Here is a 21,480-nt window from a genome sequence, read left to right as displayed (position 1 = left end):
TAAAGTGTAAAAGGGCAATAAAAACTGTTAAGGTTGCCATCAGGCCTTCCATCTTGGCCACACACTTGCTGATCCCCTGACGTTTTGTTCTCAAGGGCAGATAACACATTCTCAGGTAAATTCCAGTATCACCCATGGCTTCCAGCCTACATGGTGTCATACCGACAGTAACGGTGTGTTCTTGTCCTTCATCTAGGATGTCTGTGTCAAGGCGTACCTCGCCCTTCGCCATCACACAAACCTGTTGGTTGTGCTCTTCTCCATGATGCTGATGACGGGAATGCCCCAGTTAACGAGTAAAGAAGACATTGAGTACATCCGGGATGCCTTAACAGTGGGAAAAAATGAGGAGGACGCCAAGAAGTATTTTCTCGATCAAATAGAAGTTTGCAGAGACAAAGGATGGACTGTGCAGTTTAACTGGTTCCTGCATCTGGTTTTGGGCATCAAACAAGGAGAGAAGCATTCAGCCTAGTTGTTTAGGCTCAGATTACAGATACATCGGTGTCCTGCAGCTTTACAACACCCTGTCAGTCATCCAACTTGGATTTGAAATGCAATAGGACACTACGAAAGCTGGTATTGAAGAAATAGGGCTCTTTTCCTAGCTGAAACTGCACAGAGGAAAAAAGTTGGTCAAACTGTGGTTAACATATTTAGGGCTAAGTTTACTTGCAGGTTGTTTTTTTTTCCCCTTCATTTGTCTCAGAATGCCTAGAACGTTCTAAGTTTAAGCAGACTAATGACTTCCTTATTGTGCTTGATTGTTTGACTTTCTCATTATTGAGTGCTTCTGGAAATTCCTTAGAATATCTGATGATATCTAGACTCCTCTGGCTTTACTCTCTCAATGTTGGTTATCCTTGTGTTCAAGGTCTGTCCAGGGAAAGATACAATCAATATAACCTTGGTCTCATTCCTCAAACAATGCTTCTAAACATCCTCGCAGTGTCCCCAGGTGTTCATGATGTTTGAGAAGGAAAGCCAGCTGGTCTACCCAATGGCTGTTACACTTAGACCCTTGCACAGTGTACGGCTGAGTCACACAGTCACAGGAGGGAAAAATCGGACCCTTGGACCTCAGCCCTTCTCTGCTGCTCCGGTTCCACAGTTATGACAGGAGAAGTAGAGGTGAGGGCTTTTGTCTCCTCTCTGCCCGGTGTGTGTGGCCTTCCCAGCTACAGTACTAACCCAAGATCTGTCTCTGCATTTCCTCTCCCCTTGTTCCCCAGTTACCATTCTCCACAGACTTGGGAAATCTTCAAGGACATCCTTGCGCTGGAACTCTAGTGAGTTCAAAAGAGAATTTCTACTCTAAGATTGCTGGAATTTTTGGTACTTATAAAGATATTTAATAGATTTTTTTAAAAAGCATATTATTCAAAGCGTATTCTAGAAAATGTAAATCAGTTTCCAAATGATCTAATTTTAAAATTTGGCATCAGTAGTTCTTTCTTTATTTAACAGAAGATACCTGATAACTAAAAAGCATTCCAGGTTAGGAAGAACACTACTAGTCCTCTTAATTTCTCAGCTTAAAGGACTTTTGAACTTCAACATATCCTTTGGGATTTCAAAAAATAATTACAATGTCTTCTTTAAAAATATTCTCAGCTCTTAAATATCTTGCTATTCATTGGAAGTGCTGTTTAAAGTATGATCATTAAATTATTTATTCAATATTTTTAGATTGCTTATAACAAATACATTACACAGGAGTATCTCTGCTAATAGTGTCTAACCAGATATAAATATATAACCAATTTTTACATCTTCAAAATAGATACTGTTTGACTGTGAGATAGCTCAAACCTTTCTTCCAATGATTGCAAATGAACCACACTTCTTAACAAGGCTGCAAAGAGACATGAGGGATACCTTCTAAAAATATCCTTGTCTAAGTTACAATTTAGTTAGTATGGTATGAGTCCCAGGCCTCATATTTTTCCAGGTTCTCTAAACATTCTAAAACATCATCAGGGTTAGATGCCTGGCATGGCCTTTGCAGTGGACGGTAACTCTGCCTCCTTGCCCACTGAGCCCCTTCCTGGTTCAGGGACATCCAGAAGGCATTCCCCTGCTTTGACAACTCATCCTCTTAAAGTCCTGCTCTGTCTGCATAGGGAGAGCCAGGTCCTGTGATGAAACATTTATTCCTCAATGTGGAGGATAGATGTTTACAGCATTTCTAAACCAACTGTTTCCTACCGTTCTCCTGAAAGAAAGCAGGAACAGTGGTGCTTGAAAAGATCAGAAGAGGATGCTTCTGCCAGCCGTGTGAAGCATAACCAGGCTCAGCTCTTGCATACATTCTGTGTTGCATATGAACTGCCAAAAAACTGATCTTAATAAAAGAACTGTAGAAAAGTGTATTCATATTTAGCTCATTGGCACACATGCAGATTTGCTCTCCCAATGGTCAGGTCTTTAGGTCTCTCCTGTCTCTCTTGATGGTGTTTTTGCAAGTGTGTATTTATCACACTGGATTTGGCTTTTCCACATTTCAAATTACAGAACTATTTCAGCTTTATAAACTTGCTTGCACATAAGCAGGTCACCTTGATATACTTATTTCCTTTGCTGTACCCGAGGAATTATGTGAGCAGCAAGCCCTACACTTTGGCAAACACTCAAGAGCCAAGGTTATCCTGCTGTTGAGAACTGCCCACAACTCTCATCTTCTATGCCAAAGCAAAACACAGTTCATGAGACAGAAGGATCAGCTCAGAAGCAAATCTTACATCCAGCTGGGGCTGCATGCATAACTGCCAGAGCCCAGTGCAAAAGGTAAAAATGGGGACTAGCCACTCACAGATGATCACGAAACCCAAGATAGCTACAGCAGAGCCATAAGTCAAGCCCAGTGCCATTGGGAGCCCAGAGGACTTGGGGAAGGCCAAGTCATGCTGTAGTTCCAGATAATGGCTTTGATGCTCAATTTTGTTCATATAGACCGTAACTGTGTGAATTCAGATAAAGGACCAGGCCACAAGGGTGCTTTGGTTCAAATTAAAGTACCTCACCTCTGCGACTGCGCATTAGGACATGGGAGAGTGGCCTTTGCTCTCGGGTTGAAACAATGCCCACAGAAAGTAAGACAAAGCAGATATCCTAGATTTAGCTCAATGTTTGGGGAGACGTTATAGATAGGGTTGTATCAGTTCCCACCAGAGAAAGCTCTTGCCTTTTGAAACAAAAAATAACTTTAGCAAATATATTCTTTTTAGAAGGTGAGCTCTTTTTTTTTTTTAAGGCTAGATGGAAATTCTGTAGTGATATTAATTTGGAAGCTGTTTGTCCTGTATTCATGCAAATTAATTAGTTCTTGAAGTACATTCTCAAAGTAATTTTACAAAGTGTCTGGAACAAATCTGATCTTTATTTCATATGCTAAGCCATGCTTTCTGTGATTACGCAACAAATTGACAATTATATTTAACAATTTGAGGAAAATACAATAAATTTGGATTTTTAAGCATTCTATTAGCTTGGTTTCTGTTTCATCCAACCTAGTAATTCTGGTAAACAGATTTGTTTCCAGTCTCAGTGTTTGTGGTCACAGTTTCAAAGACTCATTGTAGAACACATGCCTGCAAACCTAAAGTGCACACCTTGGCTACTGTGCCCTTCAGAAAGCTGAGACACTCAGGGACAACCCAGTCCTTCTTACTTGCAAGTGTTTTTATTACAGATTTCTCAGTGTAAATTAAAGTAAGGAATCTAGCATTGTGTGTTTCTCTATACATATTTTTTAATGTCTAAAATAACAAATAGCCCTGAAACTTAAATTCTTTCTTTTAAGAAGTTATTTTTGGGGTCAGCATCATGACATAGTTGGCTAAGCCCCCGCCTGCAGTGCCAGCATCCCATATAAGATCCAAGCTAAGACCTTGCTGTTTCACCTCCAGTTCAGCTCCCCACTAATGGCCTAGGAAAGCAGTGGAGGATGGCCCAAGGCCTTGTGCCCCTGCACCCGTGAGAGAGACCCAGAAGAAATTTCTGGCTCCTGCCTTTGGATCAGCCCAGCTCCAAGGCAGTCATTTGGGGAGTGAACCAGCAAATAGAAGATCTCTCTGTCTCCCCTTTTCTCTGTAATTCTGTCTTTCAAACAAACAAAAAGGTAAATAAATCTTTTAAAAAATGTTACTCTTGAGTACCTACTACCTATCAGACACTGTGTTAAGTAATGCGGGTTGGGACATAGAACAACAATGACCCAGTCCCAGTCTTTTCCACATTTATATTGTATTTGTGATAAAAAAAAAAAAGTTTTTCAATGGCTGGGTGTTTGTTGCCGGTTGAATTGTGTTGATTTATAAATCCTGATCTATGTCAGTATAACCTTACTTGGAAATACATTCAACAGATGGAACCAAGCTAAGATGAGGTACTTCGGGTGGGCTCTAACTCAGTGTAACTGGTGTCGCTGTAAAGCAGAGAAGCAATGTTTCACATAGAGGAGCCAAGGTGGAGAGCTGCCCTACTAGCGGCACCTGGGGCCACCTGGAGCTGCAAGAGGCGAGGAAGATCCTCCACTGGAATGAACAGAGCACGACCCTGCCAAAATGCTGGTTTGGGGCTTCTGCCTCCCGCAACAGTGAAAAAAGACATTGGTTTTATCCTAAGCCACCCAGCTTGTGGTACCTTGTTGTGTCACTCCCCTAAGGACCAAGGACAGTGCCAATAACACCAAGTCATGTGGATCTGGCAGGGGAAGGTGAGAGGCAGGAGGTCAGAGTCTATGCAGGCAAGCTGTTTAATCTACTCTGCTATTATTTGAAAGATTTAATTGCATGCAAAATACCTGACAAAGCGCTAATATTTTTAACATAGGAAGATCTCTCAGAACCCAGTTAGATAACTGCCTTATCAGAAAATATGGAATTCATTAAGAAAGAAAAACATGTGAGCAACATGCATATGATAGCAGACTCCAAGTCACTATTAAACAAATGAAAATCAAAATCAATCCTCTTCCTCTATCAGTTTTACAAAGGTGGTAATACCCAGAGTTGGTAATTTAAGCAAAGAGTGCTGGGTCACACATTTATCGTGTGGGTTGACACGATATTCTGTGTGGCATTTTGACATTCACCAAACTTACAAGTGTCTATTGTGTGACCCAGCAAACCCGTATCCAAGACTTTATCTTTCAGAAATTGTTGTTCAAGTATGCCAGAACTAGTCAGAAATAATAATCAAAATTATTTGTAGTAACCCAAAATTGAAAACAGCCTAAATCAACCTTCACCTGGGGGTTGGTTAATTAAATCACAGTTAGAAAGTGGACTACAATGAAACCCTTTGAAATGATAAGATAGGTCAGATATATTGACAGCCATGAAGAGGCAGACATATTGGGAAGCAAACCAAAGTAATTCCCAGGATTCCCAGGATGGCATTACAGTATGATCATCTTCAAGTAAAAAGTTAGGCTTGTATGTGTGTTAGAAGTTGGAAAGATACACTCATATCATGTGTTAGTAGCCATTATTTTGGGCTGGATTTTTACTTTTTACTTTTTTTTTTTTTTTACATTTTATAACTTTTTTGCATTATTCTTCCTCTTGGGTTTTAGTGAACTTGAGGTTCCATGATTTGCATCATATGCAGGTTGCTCACCTGTTTTTCTTTCTTTCTTAACGAATTCCATATTTCATAATGAAGGAAAATTTTTTAAAAATTTATTTTAGACAAAATATCATATGCATGATAATCACATCCTTTAGCTTACATCATGTCACCATTAAGAGCTCAGAAAAAGAATTATTTCTCAAAGAGAAACATCACATGAAGCTCATGACTATCATGCATTGACATCACAGCTATTGTAGAGACTACCTGGTAATTAATAACAGAAATAACAGAAGAAAAGTCTCTCGTTTTATCCAATCCTGCCTGCTAGTAACGTACACTGCTATGGCTGACCTTGATTCCACCCCTAACATGGCACTGCTACTGCAGAAGGTCCTCTAAGGACCCTGCCTAGTCAGTCTGTAGAGATACTTTGCCTGGAGCAGCTCTGCTCAGTTCTGCCAACCTCATGCAGTTCGACCATGCTGAGCAACGTAATTCACATTTGACGGTCCCCTTGGAGCCGCAAACAGCCTTGTTTTCACTTCTTATGGGATGTGGGTTCTTTTCTAAGCCTTTGTTCATTAGCACGGGTGAACACATCTCAACAACTCCTGCTTTCCCTTCCAGAGCCTGGGCTCTGTGTCTGGGTGGATCATGCACTTGCTGCTCTTCCTTGGAAAATGGAGCACAGTCCATAACTCGCATCCCAGCAGCACTTCTCTGCTTCTCATCTGAGAATCTATTGATTATATGTAAGAGTTCAAATGGATCCCTACTGTCTGGCATCCACCATTGTCCCCACCATTCCTAGCCATGGCTGAACCCATCACCAGCCATGTGTGTTAGCCCAAGTCGTATGGGTGCCCAGCAACCACCACACCTGCCATGTGCCTCTTTTGCACTGAGTACCTACAATCAACCATTCCTGTAACTACTGAGGAGTCTCCAGGGAAATCCATGACCACAAATCACTGTCAAATCCCAGCCCTCCCTCCTCTTCCTAAATGGAGGCCACATCCTTCCTGCAGGCTTTACGCAGGTAAATGTGTTTGGCCCCTAAAACCCATGGAGAGTCAAAAGGGCCTGGGGATGCCCAGAGAGGGCAAGAAATGCAGAGGAAGCATGTGTGACTGTGGCTGCTGGATGGACCATCCATTTGAGGACCTGAGTAAGATGCTATAGGCACAGTCGAGATGGGTCAGTGGTCCACACTGTGTCTTAGCTAATATTCCCCCTGCAATGGCTAACATTGCCTATGAGTGCCAGTTCATGTCCCCCTGCTCCACTTCCCATCCAGCTCCTTGTCTGTGGCCTGGAGAAGGCAGCAGAGGGTGGGCCCCTATACCTTCATGAGAGACCTGGAAGTAGCTCCTGGCTTCTGACTTTAGATCGGCTCAGCTCCAGCCATTGCAGCAATTTGGGGAGTGAACTGGTGGATAGAAGATCTTTCTCTCTGTGTCTCTCCCTCTCTGTGTAAAATCTGCCTTTTCCATAAAGATAAATAAAACTAAGAAGAAGGAGAAAGAGCAGGAGAGGCAGGGGAGGGGAGAGAGAGAAGCAGATGACACAGCACCAAGAGTGGGTGAGAGGTTTTGGCACCAGGTCATCTCAAAGTCAAGGGCTAATTGTTACTTGCACGAAAACTCTCATCTTTCTAAGCTTCAGCTCTCTCTGTGAGTGGGAAAGGCCAGCAATACCTCCAGAATTACCGTGCAGATTAAATGAAAATCCTGACAGTGCAGCATTAGTACACTGTCCTGGCCTGGAGTTGCTGCTTAGTGAATCAGAGTGAAAGCTCCAGATCTCTGGCAATCCAAAGAAAAAAGCTCAATGGCATTGTCCTTGAAGTGACTTCCAGGAGTAATTTAAATAATAGCAATCTTAACAATTTTCCAAGTATGGTTTCTTCCCTGTAGGACTTCACAAGAGAAGTAATTTCTATTCTTTGTCAGCACCAGATACCAAGAAATCTAAATAGCATCTTCCTCATGATGAGTTATTCTAATCAATGCAAATTAGTCCCTGGGTTAGGGGCCCAAAGGAAATTAAAGAAACTGAGATCAATTAGCAATGCTACTAGTCATCCTTTACTTTTTTAAAAATCTACTTTTTGAAGTTTCCTAGTATGTACAGACAATCTCCCTTTGTAAGGGATCCAGGCTCCTGATGGATGATGAGGAGGATGGTGAAGAAGAAGAAGAAGAGGGCTCATTGAGCTACGATGTACTGTACAAAATGATGATCTCATTCTTGCTTCTCGTCCTCTCTCTCTCCCCTATATTCTAATTTATTCAAAGATTCAAGTACAAGGGCAAGCATCAATCCAAGGACAAAATACCCAAACATTTAAAGGAAGAGAGTCCCAGGCTCAGAGCTGCCACTCCTACGTGACCTGGATGGAGCAATGACATTATCTTCAGTGTAGAGACACCTCCCACAGAAGCCTGGAAGAATTTGAAGAACCATTGGCCAGGCCTTTGCTTTCACCTTCCTTGAGATTTTACCCAACACCAGCACAGCTGGCTCCAAGGCAGTTACAACTGACTGGGGCCGTTCATGAGGCCGGGTTGAAGCCACGGATCACAGAGTCAAAAAGGGAAGCACCCACGCTTGTAGCTAAATCTGGGTCAGTCCCTAGAAACCTCCAGCAAAAGACCGTGGAAACAGGCCACTGAGACAGAACCTGTGGCATCTCCCAAATATTGATTGTGATTCTACCATGGGCATGAGAGCTGTGCTAAGCCATGCTAGAGAAACAAGTTAGGCACCCCCTGGTGGAGGGAGCAGGGACTTTGCACTTGATCCCAACAGCAGAGTGGTTGATAAATGGCGATGGGCTAAGCTTTCAGCCTGTCCTATCCCCAGCTATTATGACTATTCAGGAAGTGCCTCAGCAGGAGAAAGATGATCTCTCTCTCTCTCTCTCACTCTCTCTCTCTTTCTCTCCCTACCTCCATCTAAACCCTTTTCTCTGTCATTCATCCTTTCAAATAAATCTTTTTATAAAAGCTAAATTAAACATAAAAAATAGGACATGCTCTAGCGTACATATTCTCTTCTTTGTCTAGTAACTGTGTACAGGCTCTCCCCAGCAAGAACATCCCTGGCACATTTAGGCAGCCATCAGGCAGAAGGCAGAAGAAGCAGCCCAGAGTACTGCACCCTCCTTGTCTTCCACCCCAACTTCCCTTCCACCGCCAACCCGCCCCATGAACCCAGGTCACTTGGTTCTCCCCAGTGGGAGCTTACAGCTGACAGTTCATGAAGGGAGCATGAAGATGATTTGGGGTACGTGGGTGTGTTTCAGGCAAACACTTTTCTTCTGCAGCTTCTGATTTCACATGAAAACCTCAGGCGCTAGCAGGCACGGTTAGTGCTTAATAAACTTCATTTTTAAAAAAAAAAAAAAAAGAAGAAGAAGAATCAAAGTTACATGGTTTCCCTGGAAACCTTTGCAAAAGGGCTGGCACATGTACCTTCTGAAGCAGGTGCTGCCGCCTGGGGTCTCTTCCCTGCTCTGAGCCATCCATGAAAGGAGTCAAGGCCAGGCCTCTTCTGCTGCAGCTCTGTGGTTGGGCTTCTTTGGGTTAAAGGATTTGATATCAAATGTCTCTTTACCAGCTGGTTCAACGAGAAAAATACGCTCAAGGAGCTTTTGGCTTCTTAGGAAACATTTGCAAGTTCTGGCCATGGAGGGCGTCCTAGCGTATATAGCATAGTGGGTGATGCAAATTTCTCGACAAATGGGAGGAAGCAGTTCCCTAGTGGGTATAATTTATTGGGACCAGAATTCCCAATGTATCCAGACAGTGGTGCAGATGAAAGGTTAAATGGCCTGACCAAGAATCATGCATTTAATTTTCCATCCCAGGACTGTTTCCAAAGAAATGAAATTCTAGAGTTCATGGGTGAGGTTAGCAAGATAAAAAATAGAGAAGAATAAAAGCAAAGTATTGTTGTGTTTGCAGAATTCAGGAGATTCTTATTCCTTAACAACCAAAGAGCCAAGGGACCTGAGCCAGCATTAAAGAGAGAGAATATAGGAGTGGGAATTGATGCAGCAGATAAGACACCACTTAAATCACTTGAGAATTCCTGGGTTCAAGTCCTGGCTGTACTTCCAATTCCAGCTCCCTGCTGATGCACACTCAGGAAAGTAGCTAGCAGTGGCTCAAGCACCCAGGATCCACTGTATTTCAAGTAGTTGTTTCCTGTCCAAAGTAGATCATATCTTTCTTTCTTTCTTTCTCTCTCTCTCTCTCTCCTTCCCTCTGTGAATTTTGTCTTTGAAATAATTTTCCAAAAGATGTGCATATTTCATATTTTGCCACCTACCAAAACATTGCTGAAATTAAGAAGCCCTTAAGTAAACAACAACAACAAAAAACCCACACATCATGATTTTGTTAAGGTGTTACTATTTCACAACTAATATTACAAATTCAACATGAACTCCATCACAACCTCTGTTGCCTCCATTGCAGAAATGTACAGAGGTAATGCGGAAATGCTAGAGATCCAGAACCAAAACAACTTCAAAACAGATCAAAGTAAGAGAACTCACAGCTTATGATTTCAGAACCTACTACAAAGGTACAGTATTCAAGAGCATGTGCTGTTCACTGTCCAGTAGCATGGGGGACTGGTGCACAGAACCGATAATCATACACATGGACTACTGATTAATGGTCAATAGCCAAAGTTTATTAGCAGCCAAAGACTTTTAAAGTCTGACGGTGGGGTCCAGCATGGTAGCCTAGTGGCTAATGTCCTCACCTTGCACGCCTGGGATTCCATATGAGCACCAGTTTGTGTCCCAGCTGCTTCACTTCCCATTCAGCTCCCTGCTTGTGGCCCAGGAAAGCAGTAGAGGATGGCCTAAAACCCTGCAGATCACACACCCACGTGGGAGACTGGAGGAAGTTCCTAGCTTCAGATCGACTCAGCGCTGGCTATTGTGGTCATGTAGGGGGTGAACCAGCAGATGGAAGATCTTTCTCTGTCTCTCCTCTCTCTGTAATTCTGACTTTCCAATAAAAATAAATAAATCTTAAAAAAAAAAAGTAAGAAGACTGAGGGCCACATACGTTTAAGGAAAGAGGGTCTGAAGCAGGGTGTGGTTGACAAGCAAGCATGCAAGGGAGGTCAGTCGGTAGCAATGTGTTCTGGCAAGCTACCAATAATTAAACAGTAAACACAAGAAGAAGCACTTCTGTTTAGTCTGTTATCAAAGCTTGAGGATTAGGGAGTTCCTGTGCCCATGCTTTTCCATTTCAACAGTCTTAGGCCCTTTGCTCTGAGTTCCTGGAACTTTCTCACGGGATCACAGCTGGTTGTAGCTAAATTAATCAATGAGTACTTTTAATAGCCTGTAGAAAAAAGATGAAAGCAAAAAAAAAAAATGGGTTTATTTTGCTGCACAGAAATAAAGGCTTGCTGATTTGATACTAAGGATGGAATGTGTGGGGTGGATGTTGTGTCACAGCAGGCTAAACCACCACTTGGGACACCAATTTCTCATAGTGGAATGCCTGTCATCAAGTCCCACCTCCGCTTCCAATCCAACTTCCTGCTAATATGAGCACCCTGGAAGACAGCAGATGACGGCTCAAGTAGTTGGGCCCCTGGGTCCCTGCCACTCATGTGGGAGACCCAGATGGATTCTGGGTGAATGAGTAGATGGAAAATAACTCTTACCCTCCACAGCCCCCTCCACCCGGCTTTCTCAGAATTTTTTTTTTGAAGATTTTTTTTTTAAAGATCCAAAATCTGATTTTCTCTGAACAAAATAGAACATACTACCTTGAGAATCACTGAGTTCCTATCACTCAGGCTGTCTAGGCCTGTTATGAATATTACAATCTGCTTGTTTCATAAACATTTTGAACTATGCTTGTATTCAAGAACTTAAAACAGAGAAAATACTTCATAAGCATTCAATAAATGTATTACTATTATCATCATCATCACTGTATTTCAAGTAGTTGTTTCCTGTCCCAAAGTCTCCCATGAGAAGATATATGTAATATGAACAAAAGAAAGTAATGAGGAATGACCAGCTCCTGCCACATACGAGAAAGTCACTATAAATCAAACAATATGTGATTTAAACAGAAAGGGGCAGATGCAAATTTCTCCCGAAATTGAAGATGATTTGGAAATTTACTGCATGATGAAGGTAACATTACTAGTTAGTGAAGAAAAGATCTATTATTTAATTCTTAAGAATTACTTTGGGAACAATTTGTGGGCTATTTAGATAAACAAAATAGAATCTAACTCATCTCTGACAAAAATAAATTATAAGTAAGTCAAAAACTTAAGTGTAAAACAAGAAAGAAATATAAGGAGAATATGACTGAATAGTTTCATTAAAATGAGTGGTATTTTTCTAGAATGAAGAAAATTGTGAAGACATTAAAAATTGGTAATTATAGTTACCTAAAATTTAACAGTCAATGTTTGCATGAAAAAATCATGAAGTCAAAAGGCAAATAGTAAACAGGGGGAATATTTCCAACACAAATAAAATTCTAAGGATTAATTTCCAAAAAACATAAAGAGCTCATTAAAATCAGTAAGAAAACGGCTGACTCTTTGATGGAGAAACTGACACTGGCCATTAAAATGGCTAAGATATACATGAAAAAATTTGAACCTTTTCATAATTAAATAAAAGCAAATTTTAAAAAATAATTTAAAAAACCCCTTAACTAATACTTAATTTACAACAACCCATGTTGTCAAAGATACAGAATAAATAATTTGATTCACTATTAGTGTGCCCATAAATAGATACAAATCATTGAAAGACAATTTGGTAATACATTTACAATTTCTCTTTTACTCAATAACCTTATTTCTAGGCATTTATTATGCAAAAAAAGAACCTGAGTATAGAGATATTCATGGCAGTATTGTTCATCAGAAAAAAAGTATTAAAAACAGTTTACATGCACACAAATAGGACAATAGGTAAATAGGTTACATATGATGGAATAATACACACTCCTGTATAAGACTGAAGCGGATGGGATGGGTACTTGTCATAGTGCTGAGTCACCAGTTGGGATGCGCACATCCCATACCCCAGTGCCTGGGTTCAAGTCCTGCTCCCACTCATGAATTCATTCCCTGCATATGCACACCCGGGGAGGCAGTTAGTAGTGGCTCAGGAAGCTGGGTCACTGAATCCCAGGTAGGAGACGGATTGAGTTCCAGAACCGATTACAGATATGCAGAGTGTATTTCTTTCTCTCCCAAATAAATACATCAAAATACAAACTTTAAAAGATTAAAGACTATGTATATCTTTTCATAACACTAATTTTCCACCAACTTTTGGTTGACCCCCCCATGCAAGGATTTTAAATTTTTGCACCAACATAACATCTTCTAACTTTGTGTCCAGAAACCACATCTAGAAAGAAAATAGATTGTCCCAATGCACTCTGCATAAAGTATTGAATGGAGTGTTTCAGGAACAAGCAACATTTTAGGCCAATCACCTAACACCTTGCTGGCCATTGGTGTTTTCTTAACCTGTTTTGAAAGCTGTCTTTCTCCAATCACCTTGTATCAATAGTTTTCTCCTTGATTCAGCTCTCACTTGCTCGGCCTCTTTCCATCCTCAGAGCCAACTTTCACATCGGGCCTCATAAAAGAAAAGAATCAATGTGCTGATATTCACAAGTATGTAAGGGCCATTGTCAGCAGAACTCTGTCTAGTTTCCTGTCCTATTCTGCACCTTGAATGGTGCCTGCATACAGAATAAATACAAAAGTCAATGACGATACCCTGTGCTTTGGGTCACAGTGGCAGGGAGAGGAACTAAACTCAAAGCTAGGGAGAGCCCAGCACTATTTCCAGCCTTTCTGGAAAATTCCAGCTGGCCTTTCTCAGATTTTTGGAGCCATTGTGAACTTTCCCCCAGCTCAAACTCCTTTTCATCTTTACAGCCAGACTTAATGTTTTCCATGTGTCTTTCTTGCTCATTTTCTTCATAATGTTCATCAAAATTTTAGCTGTTTATTTGATTCACTTATTAGAACAGTAGTTTCATGAGGATAAGGTCATGTAGCCCTAGTATCTATATCGGCTGCAGAATGAGTGCTCACTTGAAAGATTAAAAGGTCGTTGCTGAATGCAACAAGGATGCATTTGGCTTCAGCTTTGACTGAGGCTCATTGCACTGGCCACCACTCCCTTCCTGGGATCAAACCAGCAAACAGAAAATTCCCTGGTGGAAAGACTCAAAGGCTTCTACATGTCACAGACACATTCACACTACAACATTTCCCTACCCCTACTGTATTTCCACAAGACCTGACTAAAGAACTGCTTGAGAGCAGGAGAGCTAAGATTGTCCTATCAACCAATGGCTGAATATTTGAAATAACGGGAAAATCGCTCTTTCATGATTTTTACTTATTCTCAGGCAAAGACCCTCTTTTTGCAGGATCTGTATTTTGTACTGATATGGAAGCTTTCTGGTAACGTAACTTAACAGATTTTTCTTTTTATTCTGGGAGAATGACATTAGCATCATAGTTCAAGTATCATTGTATCACACACAAATCTGAAAGTTTTGCTTCCTGAGAGCACATTCTGCACTATTAAAGAGAAAACCGAGAAAAACGCTGAATTCCTGGTAGTCTTCACTGCATATGATGAATTTTACTTCATACTCATACTTACCTTGGTTTATAAAAATAAGATGACGAGATATCTACCATACATAGATTTCACTTGTTACCAGTGCAAACATTCCCTGAACTATTGGTTCCATCCATTTTCCCTATGTGCTACAATACACTTGAACTATTCATGTCATGCATTTGCATATGCCCAGCACAAATTTGCATAATATACCTGCAGTGTATTTGCATATGCATGAGGTAGTACTTCTACTTACTAATTTGTTTTTGTTTCTAGAAGAAAACTGACAAATAATGATGATTCTATGATTCTGTCAATAATACATTCTTTCCTGGTAATTCCATAGGTAATTATAATTGCCAGTAAGTCAAGAAACAAGTTGTTTTATTTTTTAATGAGTTCACTTTTCCATTAGGTACCTCTTCATACCACTTTTTCCTTCCACTTTGTTCCACTTGTTTTTTTTTCCCTTGTCTTTGTTTTATTTGGAAGGAAGCAAGAGAAAAACAACAACACAGATCTATCTGTTTCATTCTTCCAAATGCCCACGACAGCCAGGCTGACTCTCAGGTCAGACTCTCAGGTGCACAGTAGCAAGAAGTTGAAATGAGGAACACTCTGACATGGGATTCTGGCATCCCAAGAACCATCCTGACAGCTGCATCTGACATGGGCTCTTCATGGCTTTAGTTTCTTGCTAGAGTTCAATGAAGGTCCTTACATATTCATTTATTTGAAAGGCAGAGTAAAAGCTCTCATTTTCTCCTCTATATGTCCATGCTAGCCAAAGGCAGGGCCAGACCAAAGCAGGGAACTCAATCAGGTCTCCCACATGGGTAGCAAAAATCCCCTAACTTGAACTCCCGTTGCTCTTTCCAGAATGAGCAGGAAGCTGGAGCCAGGAACTGGAACTGGGCATCAAGCCCAGATACTCTGATGTGGGGTGCCACGGTGCCAAAGGGCATCTTGACAAACGAGGCCAAATATGTGGTGGAGGATCCTCCAGGAAGACAGTGCCAGCCAAAGCCTAGGCTCACGTATGCCTACGCGATGCATTTGCAGAAACCGACCCGCAGGGGTCAGGGTAAACAAGCTAGAGAAGGCCTCCGGGGGTTACTCACTAACTCCACAACCCTCAGCTCTATTTCTCTGGAGAGTAAGCTTTTCTTTGCTGTGAGAGAATTGGGTTTCTTCTCCAAAGGTTTGGTTTGGTTTGGTCTGGTCTGGTCTGTTCTGGTCTGGTCTGGTTTGGTTTGGTTTGGTTTGGTTTGGTTTTGGGGTTCTCTTCATCCAGTAATACAGGTGTAGATCTGGATGACAGAGTTTGTCAAAAATACATCTTATGAGTAGGCTAGTGAATCTTTTGGATATTGTACAACAATGTTCCTGACTTGACAATTTTGATAACTATTTTAAGTCTTTCTGAATCCCTTAGCAAAGGAAAAAATGTTATCTGCTGTGTTTTTTTTAACTCAGAACAGATAGGTTCTATATTCACAATGACATTCTTCCCTCTTTTCTTTGAAACCACAGATGATTATGGTATTAAAATTTCAGATTAATTCTTCACTCAATGCCCTTGGAGGACGTTCTTAATAGGAAGGGAGTTGTTTCCCACCTCTCTTAGGGGGAAACCAAGATCCCTAATTTCTGGCAGCCTAGATCGACACAGGCCTACATCTCTTCATCTTTATGCTGGGCTCTTTCCCTTAGAGATGAGTATTCAAAAGGAGAAGTGAACCATGTGCAAGGCAGAGCCGCCATTATTTACAAGTGAGAGAGTGAGAGTGGATACACGCTCACACAAGAGTTTGAGCCGTTTGAGAGAAACACTCAATGTGACCGTGCCAGAGAGATACCGACTGGGCTCAGGGGAGGGAGAGAAAAACTTCTTCATAGACGGTCAAGGGCCAAAGAGGCCTCCTCTCCCAGGATCATTTTCTTGTATGAGGTGGGGGTCGGTGTCTTACTTGAATAAACAGGATGAGGGGGTGCCCAGGTGGTTTAGCGGGTTATGCTGTCACCTCCTATGCCAGTGTTGCTTGTCAGAGAGCCGATTTCAGTTTTGGCTGCCCTGCTTCCAATCCAGCTTCCTGCTAGTGCCCCTGGGAAAGCAATGGATAATAACTGGAGTACTTGATCCTGGTCACCATATAGGAGTGACCCTGATGGAATTCCCTGGTTCCTGGGTTGTTTACCCTGGACATTATAGACATTTTGATAGAGCAAGTCAAAAATCTTCTTTCTCTTTCAAATTCTCTGTCTCTCTCTCTCTCACACACATATATATAACAAAAAGCATATATATATGTGTGTGCTTTTTATAAATGGGTGGATTCTTAGCAAGCATGAAGCTTTCTGGGATTTTTAATGGTGCTTCTTCATGGAATTTCACTTCCATGTGGTCATCCTGATGTCCCTCCTTTCTGGTCCCAAATGAGACATGAGTGCATCCTGAGAAACTCATCATATCAAGCTGACAGGTGAAGAGATGAAGTTACAAAGTGGGACTGGCAAAAATCCCAACTCACCCATCAACTCTCTGCTTAGTTTCCCCACGTCAAAATGACTTCCCCAAGGAAGGACAAAGAGAAACAAAACCGCATGCATGAGTAAGGTGCAAGCCCAGGCAGCAGCATTAACCAACTCTGAACAGCGTTCCACTATCTTTCAGTAATCAGTGGACACCAGCAGTATTCCAACACCCTAGGAACACCTGTCCCATCCCTATTCCACCCCCAAATCCAAACTCCACCATTCTCCCCTTTCCAAAGTCTTGGTGGTATCCAGATTCCCCACGTGGAGTTAAAAATTCTTCATTATTCTTGAAAGAAGTTTCCAGCATCCCTACTCCCCTTGCACGGAGGAAAACTCCACTCTTCCCTACTCCCCTTGCCCTCCTTTGGGGTAGAAACCATCCTGGATTTTAAAGTTCTGCTGGAGTGTATCTCAGGCAAAGCTGCAAAATCGTTTCAATTCCACCTCCAAACCATGAATACCTCTTGTAGTCCCTCGTTGTCATTCTCCCCTTTCAGCCACTGCACACTTACTGCAAACTCAGCCTCTTGGGTCACCATGTGCCTCTGGAGAATTCAATCTCCATGCTGCGGTCACAGTACCTTGACCTCTCACGACCTCATATTGAGTGTAATCATTTCCCAGAACTGCTCCCGCTCTGAAATCTTGGACTACCTTCTACCACCCCTAGCCACTCCTACCTCCATTCCACACTGCGGCCCCTGACATGTCTCTTTCTTCCTGATGGTCACAGGACAGCCACCATGCAACAGACTGCTCTTCCAGGTCTCCCCCCAGCCTGGCTGGCTTTACTCCTTTTACACTGTGGGCTCTAAGCTCCATCTCTTCAGCTCCTCGTCTCTTAGCTACTCTGTAGTCTCTGGTTCCACACCTCTGCAGACTACTTTGTCTTCTCCCAGCTTTTCCCTCTTACGCTTTGACCTTACACTCTGTTCCTGAAGGACCTCATTCTGACTCCCACAGCTTTATTGACTGTGAGCAAGCTAATGCCTCCAAAGTCTCTGTCTTCAGCTGGATTGCTTTTCTACATTTCCAAACTGCATGACCGAGTATCTATGGGGCATTTCTGTACACACTTCAAACTCAGCTTGTCAAGATGGAGTTGGGATACTCCTCTGATGTCCTTCATCTTAGTGAATGGTGCACCATCTACCAGTCTCCCAAGTCTGAAGGCCACCAGCCATTCTAGACTCCCCTTTCTCCCTCAGCCACACATTCTTGGGCTCCTCAAGCTGTGGCATTTGTACCTGTCACTCAGCATTTGAGGGATGCACCTGCCTTGTGCACTCTATTTCATTACCTGCTGGAGTTTGATATCTGTCAGGATTCTTCTATTGAAAACAGAATCCAGCTATGTCTTGCTTATTATTGGGAACATACATATGCATAAGGAATATGTTTGTTAGTCAGGTTTGGTGGTTCCCCAAAACTGAAACAGCACTTGTTCATCAGATCTCTGGTTTGCAGCGATGGCAAACCGTCTAAGGTTCGCTGCCAGCTGATTGAATTCCAACTGGCTGTGTCCCTGGGCACCTCTTTACTGACTGACCCTTCCTATATCACTTACATTCCAATCAGTAAATCCTCCTAAGAAGAACCCAAAAGGCAGCATGGTGGCATAGTGAGTTAAGCTTTTGCCTGTGGTGCCAGCATCTCATATGGGTGTCAGTTTGAGTCCTGGCTGCTACACTGCTGATCCAGCTCCCTTGTAATGTGTGTAAAGCAGCAGAAGATGGTGAAGGTATTGAGCCCCAACATCTGCATGGGAGACTCAGAAGAAGCTGCAAGCTCCCGGCTTTGGACCGGCCTGGCCCTGGCTGTTGTAGCCATTTGGGGAGTGGATCAGTGAGTGGAACACCATTCTCTCTCTCTTTCTCTCTCTCTGTAAATGCCTTTTTTCAAATAAAAATAAATAAATATCTTTCAAAAATAAATAAATAAATAAAATTCAATCATGTCTCTTGCATAAAATATTCAGCAACTAATCACTGTGTTCTGAAAAGTTAAAAGAAGTAAAACACTAAATCTTCTATATTCAGCCTCACCCTTCCTCTACTTGGCTTCCTGTACCTATGCCTTACCTAATGACATTCAGTTCCCCGCATGCGCAAAGCTCCCTCATGCTCTGCCATCAACAATAGTGATCCTGACAGAACAGAATTTGTCTGAGACAGTTCCTCATGAGGAAATGCGAAAGCAAGAACCACTTTCAGAAGTGTAAGAAGGCTTAAGTGATTCAACAGCGGAAGACAGAGCACCCATCAGCAACAGTGGGAAGCCATTATAATTTGGAAACTAAGGAGACCAGGGGAGGCAGCAGTAAAACCAAAGCATGGAGGGGACACGCCCTGGAACTGTGGTTACTGAGAGATGCAGCTGGTGCCTAGGAGTCTGAATGCCTACCCATCTACACAGCCAAGGACTCCTCTGCTGCCATGTGCCATGTTCCACACAGCACTGTTCCTCCTGCCTCAGCCATTTGCTTGCCTATCTGGCTTCTACAAAAGCCTACAAGCTTCCACATGACAAATATGCACCTTACCTCCATGTACCCAAGGCGTCCATGGCTCAGGACGGGGCACACAGATGGCACATTGAACATTTCTATGATTTCATTAACTCTTAATCAATGGATCCAACTCTGATTTTTCAAGGCAGAATCTGAAATAGATGTGTGGACAGACAATATAGAAAAACAAAATGGGGCCCTGGCACGGTGGCCTAGCGGCTAAAGTCCTCGCCTTGAACACACTGGGATCCCATACAGGCGCCGGTTCTAATCCCGGCAGCCCAGTTTCCCATCCAGCTTCCTGCTTGTGGCCTGGGAAAGCAGTCGAGGACAGCCCAAAGCCTTGAGACCCTACACCCGCGTGGGAGACCTGGAGAAAGTCCCTGGCTCCTGTCTTTGGATGGGCACAGCTCTGGCCATTGCAGTCACTTGGGGAGTGAATCATCGAACGGAAGATCTTCCTCTCTGTCTCTTCTCCTCTCTGTATATCTGACTTTGTAATAAAAATAAATAACTCTAAAAAAAAGGAAAAACAAAATGGCATTTTGTACAGGATTTGGAAAAATGGGGATTGAGTTAAGAAAGCTGCCACAGTTTAGCCTACTTTTGTCACTTTTAGGTTCTCCTTTAAAAAAAAAAGTGTCAATATGTTAAAATGGAAATAAGAGTTTCCTAAAACTGACTTTTCCCAGAAAAACTGAGCAAGAATTCTACATTAACATAAGGCAGAAGGCTAGGTTTAGCATCCACAGTCTCTGAAGCAAGAAATGAAGAGTGTATAGATATTAATGCAATTCCCCCCAAAGCTGTGGTCTAGGTAAAAAAGAGAAAGTCAGGCCTGAGAATGGACAGACTTGGCTGTGAAAGTACATGGCAATGACAATGAGATATGCAACAAAAAATAGAGGTAAGCTGACTGAGAGTATACACATCAACATTTAATGAATGAGACTGGAGACACAGCAAGTCACTAGTCCTTAGAACCTGCAAAATTTGACTGCAGTACAAACTTAAAAACATATGTAACTTTGGAGCTTGGGTAAGGCATGTCAGTATCTTAATACCTCTGGATCACAAACAAAGCCAACTTTATGGTCAAAGGACTGGCCAGTCTTGGATCAAAAGGAATTCACTAAAATGGAAGACATGTTTAAAAAACAACAGCCAGGTGGCATGGGTTTGACACATGAGTTAAGACAGTACTTCTGGGCTTAGCATGATGGCCTGGTTGCTAGGGTCCTCGCCTTGCCTACACCAGGATCCCTTGTGGGTGCAGGTTCGTGTCCCGGCTGCTCTATTTCCTATCCAGCTCCTTGCTTGTGGCCTGGGAGGGCAGTGGAGAATGGCTCAAGGCCTTGGGATCCTGCACCAGTAAGGAAGACCTTGGAGAGGTTCCTGAATTTCCTTGGCTATTGTGACCACTTGGGCAGTGAATCAGCAGACAGAGGGTCTTTCTGTCTGTGTCTCTCTATGTGTCTGTCTTTCCAATAGAAATAAATAGATTTGGTGGGAGGTGGCGGGGGGAAGGGAGCACTTAGGAGCCCCATAGTAACCTGGATTAAAGTCCTGACTCCACTCCTGGACTCCAGCTTCCTACTAATGGGCTACCTGAAGGTAGCAGGTAGTGACTCAGGTACTCAAGGCCCTGCCATCTCTATGGAAAATTCAAACTGAGTACTGAGCTCCAAGCTTCATCCCAGCCACCAATCCCAACTGTTGCAGGCATGTGGGAGTGAACACTCAGATGGAAGATGAGTCTCTGTCCCTCTGTCTCTTTCTCTCTCTCTCTCTCTCTCTCTCTCTCTCTCTCTCTCTCACACACACACACACACACACACGCACACACACCTCCTTTCTCCTTCACTCCCCTCCTTTCTCTTACTGCCTTTCAAGGAAATAAAATAAATAAATAAAAATTAGGAGCCAGGATGGTCTCTCCTAGACTTACACAGTATCACTTCAGGTTCTATCTTTGAACTTCCATGCAGTACTTTTTTTAAAAAAGACTTATTTATTTTTATTGGAAAGGCAGATATACAGAGAGGAGAAGAGACAGAGAGCACGATCTTCCATCCAGTGGTTCACTCCCCAAGTGACCACATCGGCTGGAGCTGTGCCGATCCGAAGACAGGAGCCAGGAACCTCTTCCAGGTCTCCCACGTAAGTGCAGGGTCCCAAGACTTTGGGCCATCCTCAA

At 42.5% G+C, this 21,480-nt stretch overlaps 1 protein-coding gene across 6 annotated transcripts in view; it reads left to right on the top strand.

Moving 5' to 3' along the window:
• Positions 1–916, top strand: part of PIK3CG (phosphatidylinositol-4,5-bisphosphate 3-kinase catalytic subunit gamma) — a 31,312-nt gene extending 30,396 nt beyond the window's left edge. For all 6 annotated transcript variants that reach the window (XM_004598596.2, XM_058654908.1, XM_058654911.1 and 3 more), the window contains one exon: positions 197–916. In XM_004598596.2, the coding sequence (XP_004598653.2) occupies positions 197–475 (279 nt within the window). In that variant the 3' untranslated portion in view covers positions 476–916. The remainder of the gene's footprint in view (positions 1–196) is intronic.
• Positions 917–21,480: the final 20,564 nt, after the last annotated feature.

The sequence above is a fragment of the Ochotona princeps genome, chromosome 25 (genome assembly GCF_030435755.1).
Source record: "Ochotona princeps isolate mOchPri1 chromosome 25, mOchPri1.hap1, whole genome shotgun sequence".
Classification (NCBI taxonomy): Eukaryota; Metazoa; Chordata; class Mammalia; order Lagomorpha; family Ochotonidae; genus Ochotona; species Ochotona princeps.
Note: the sequence above shows the minus strand (reverse complement) of the source record. Positions and strands in the feature narration are given on the sequence as shown.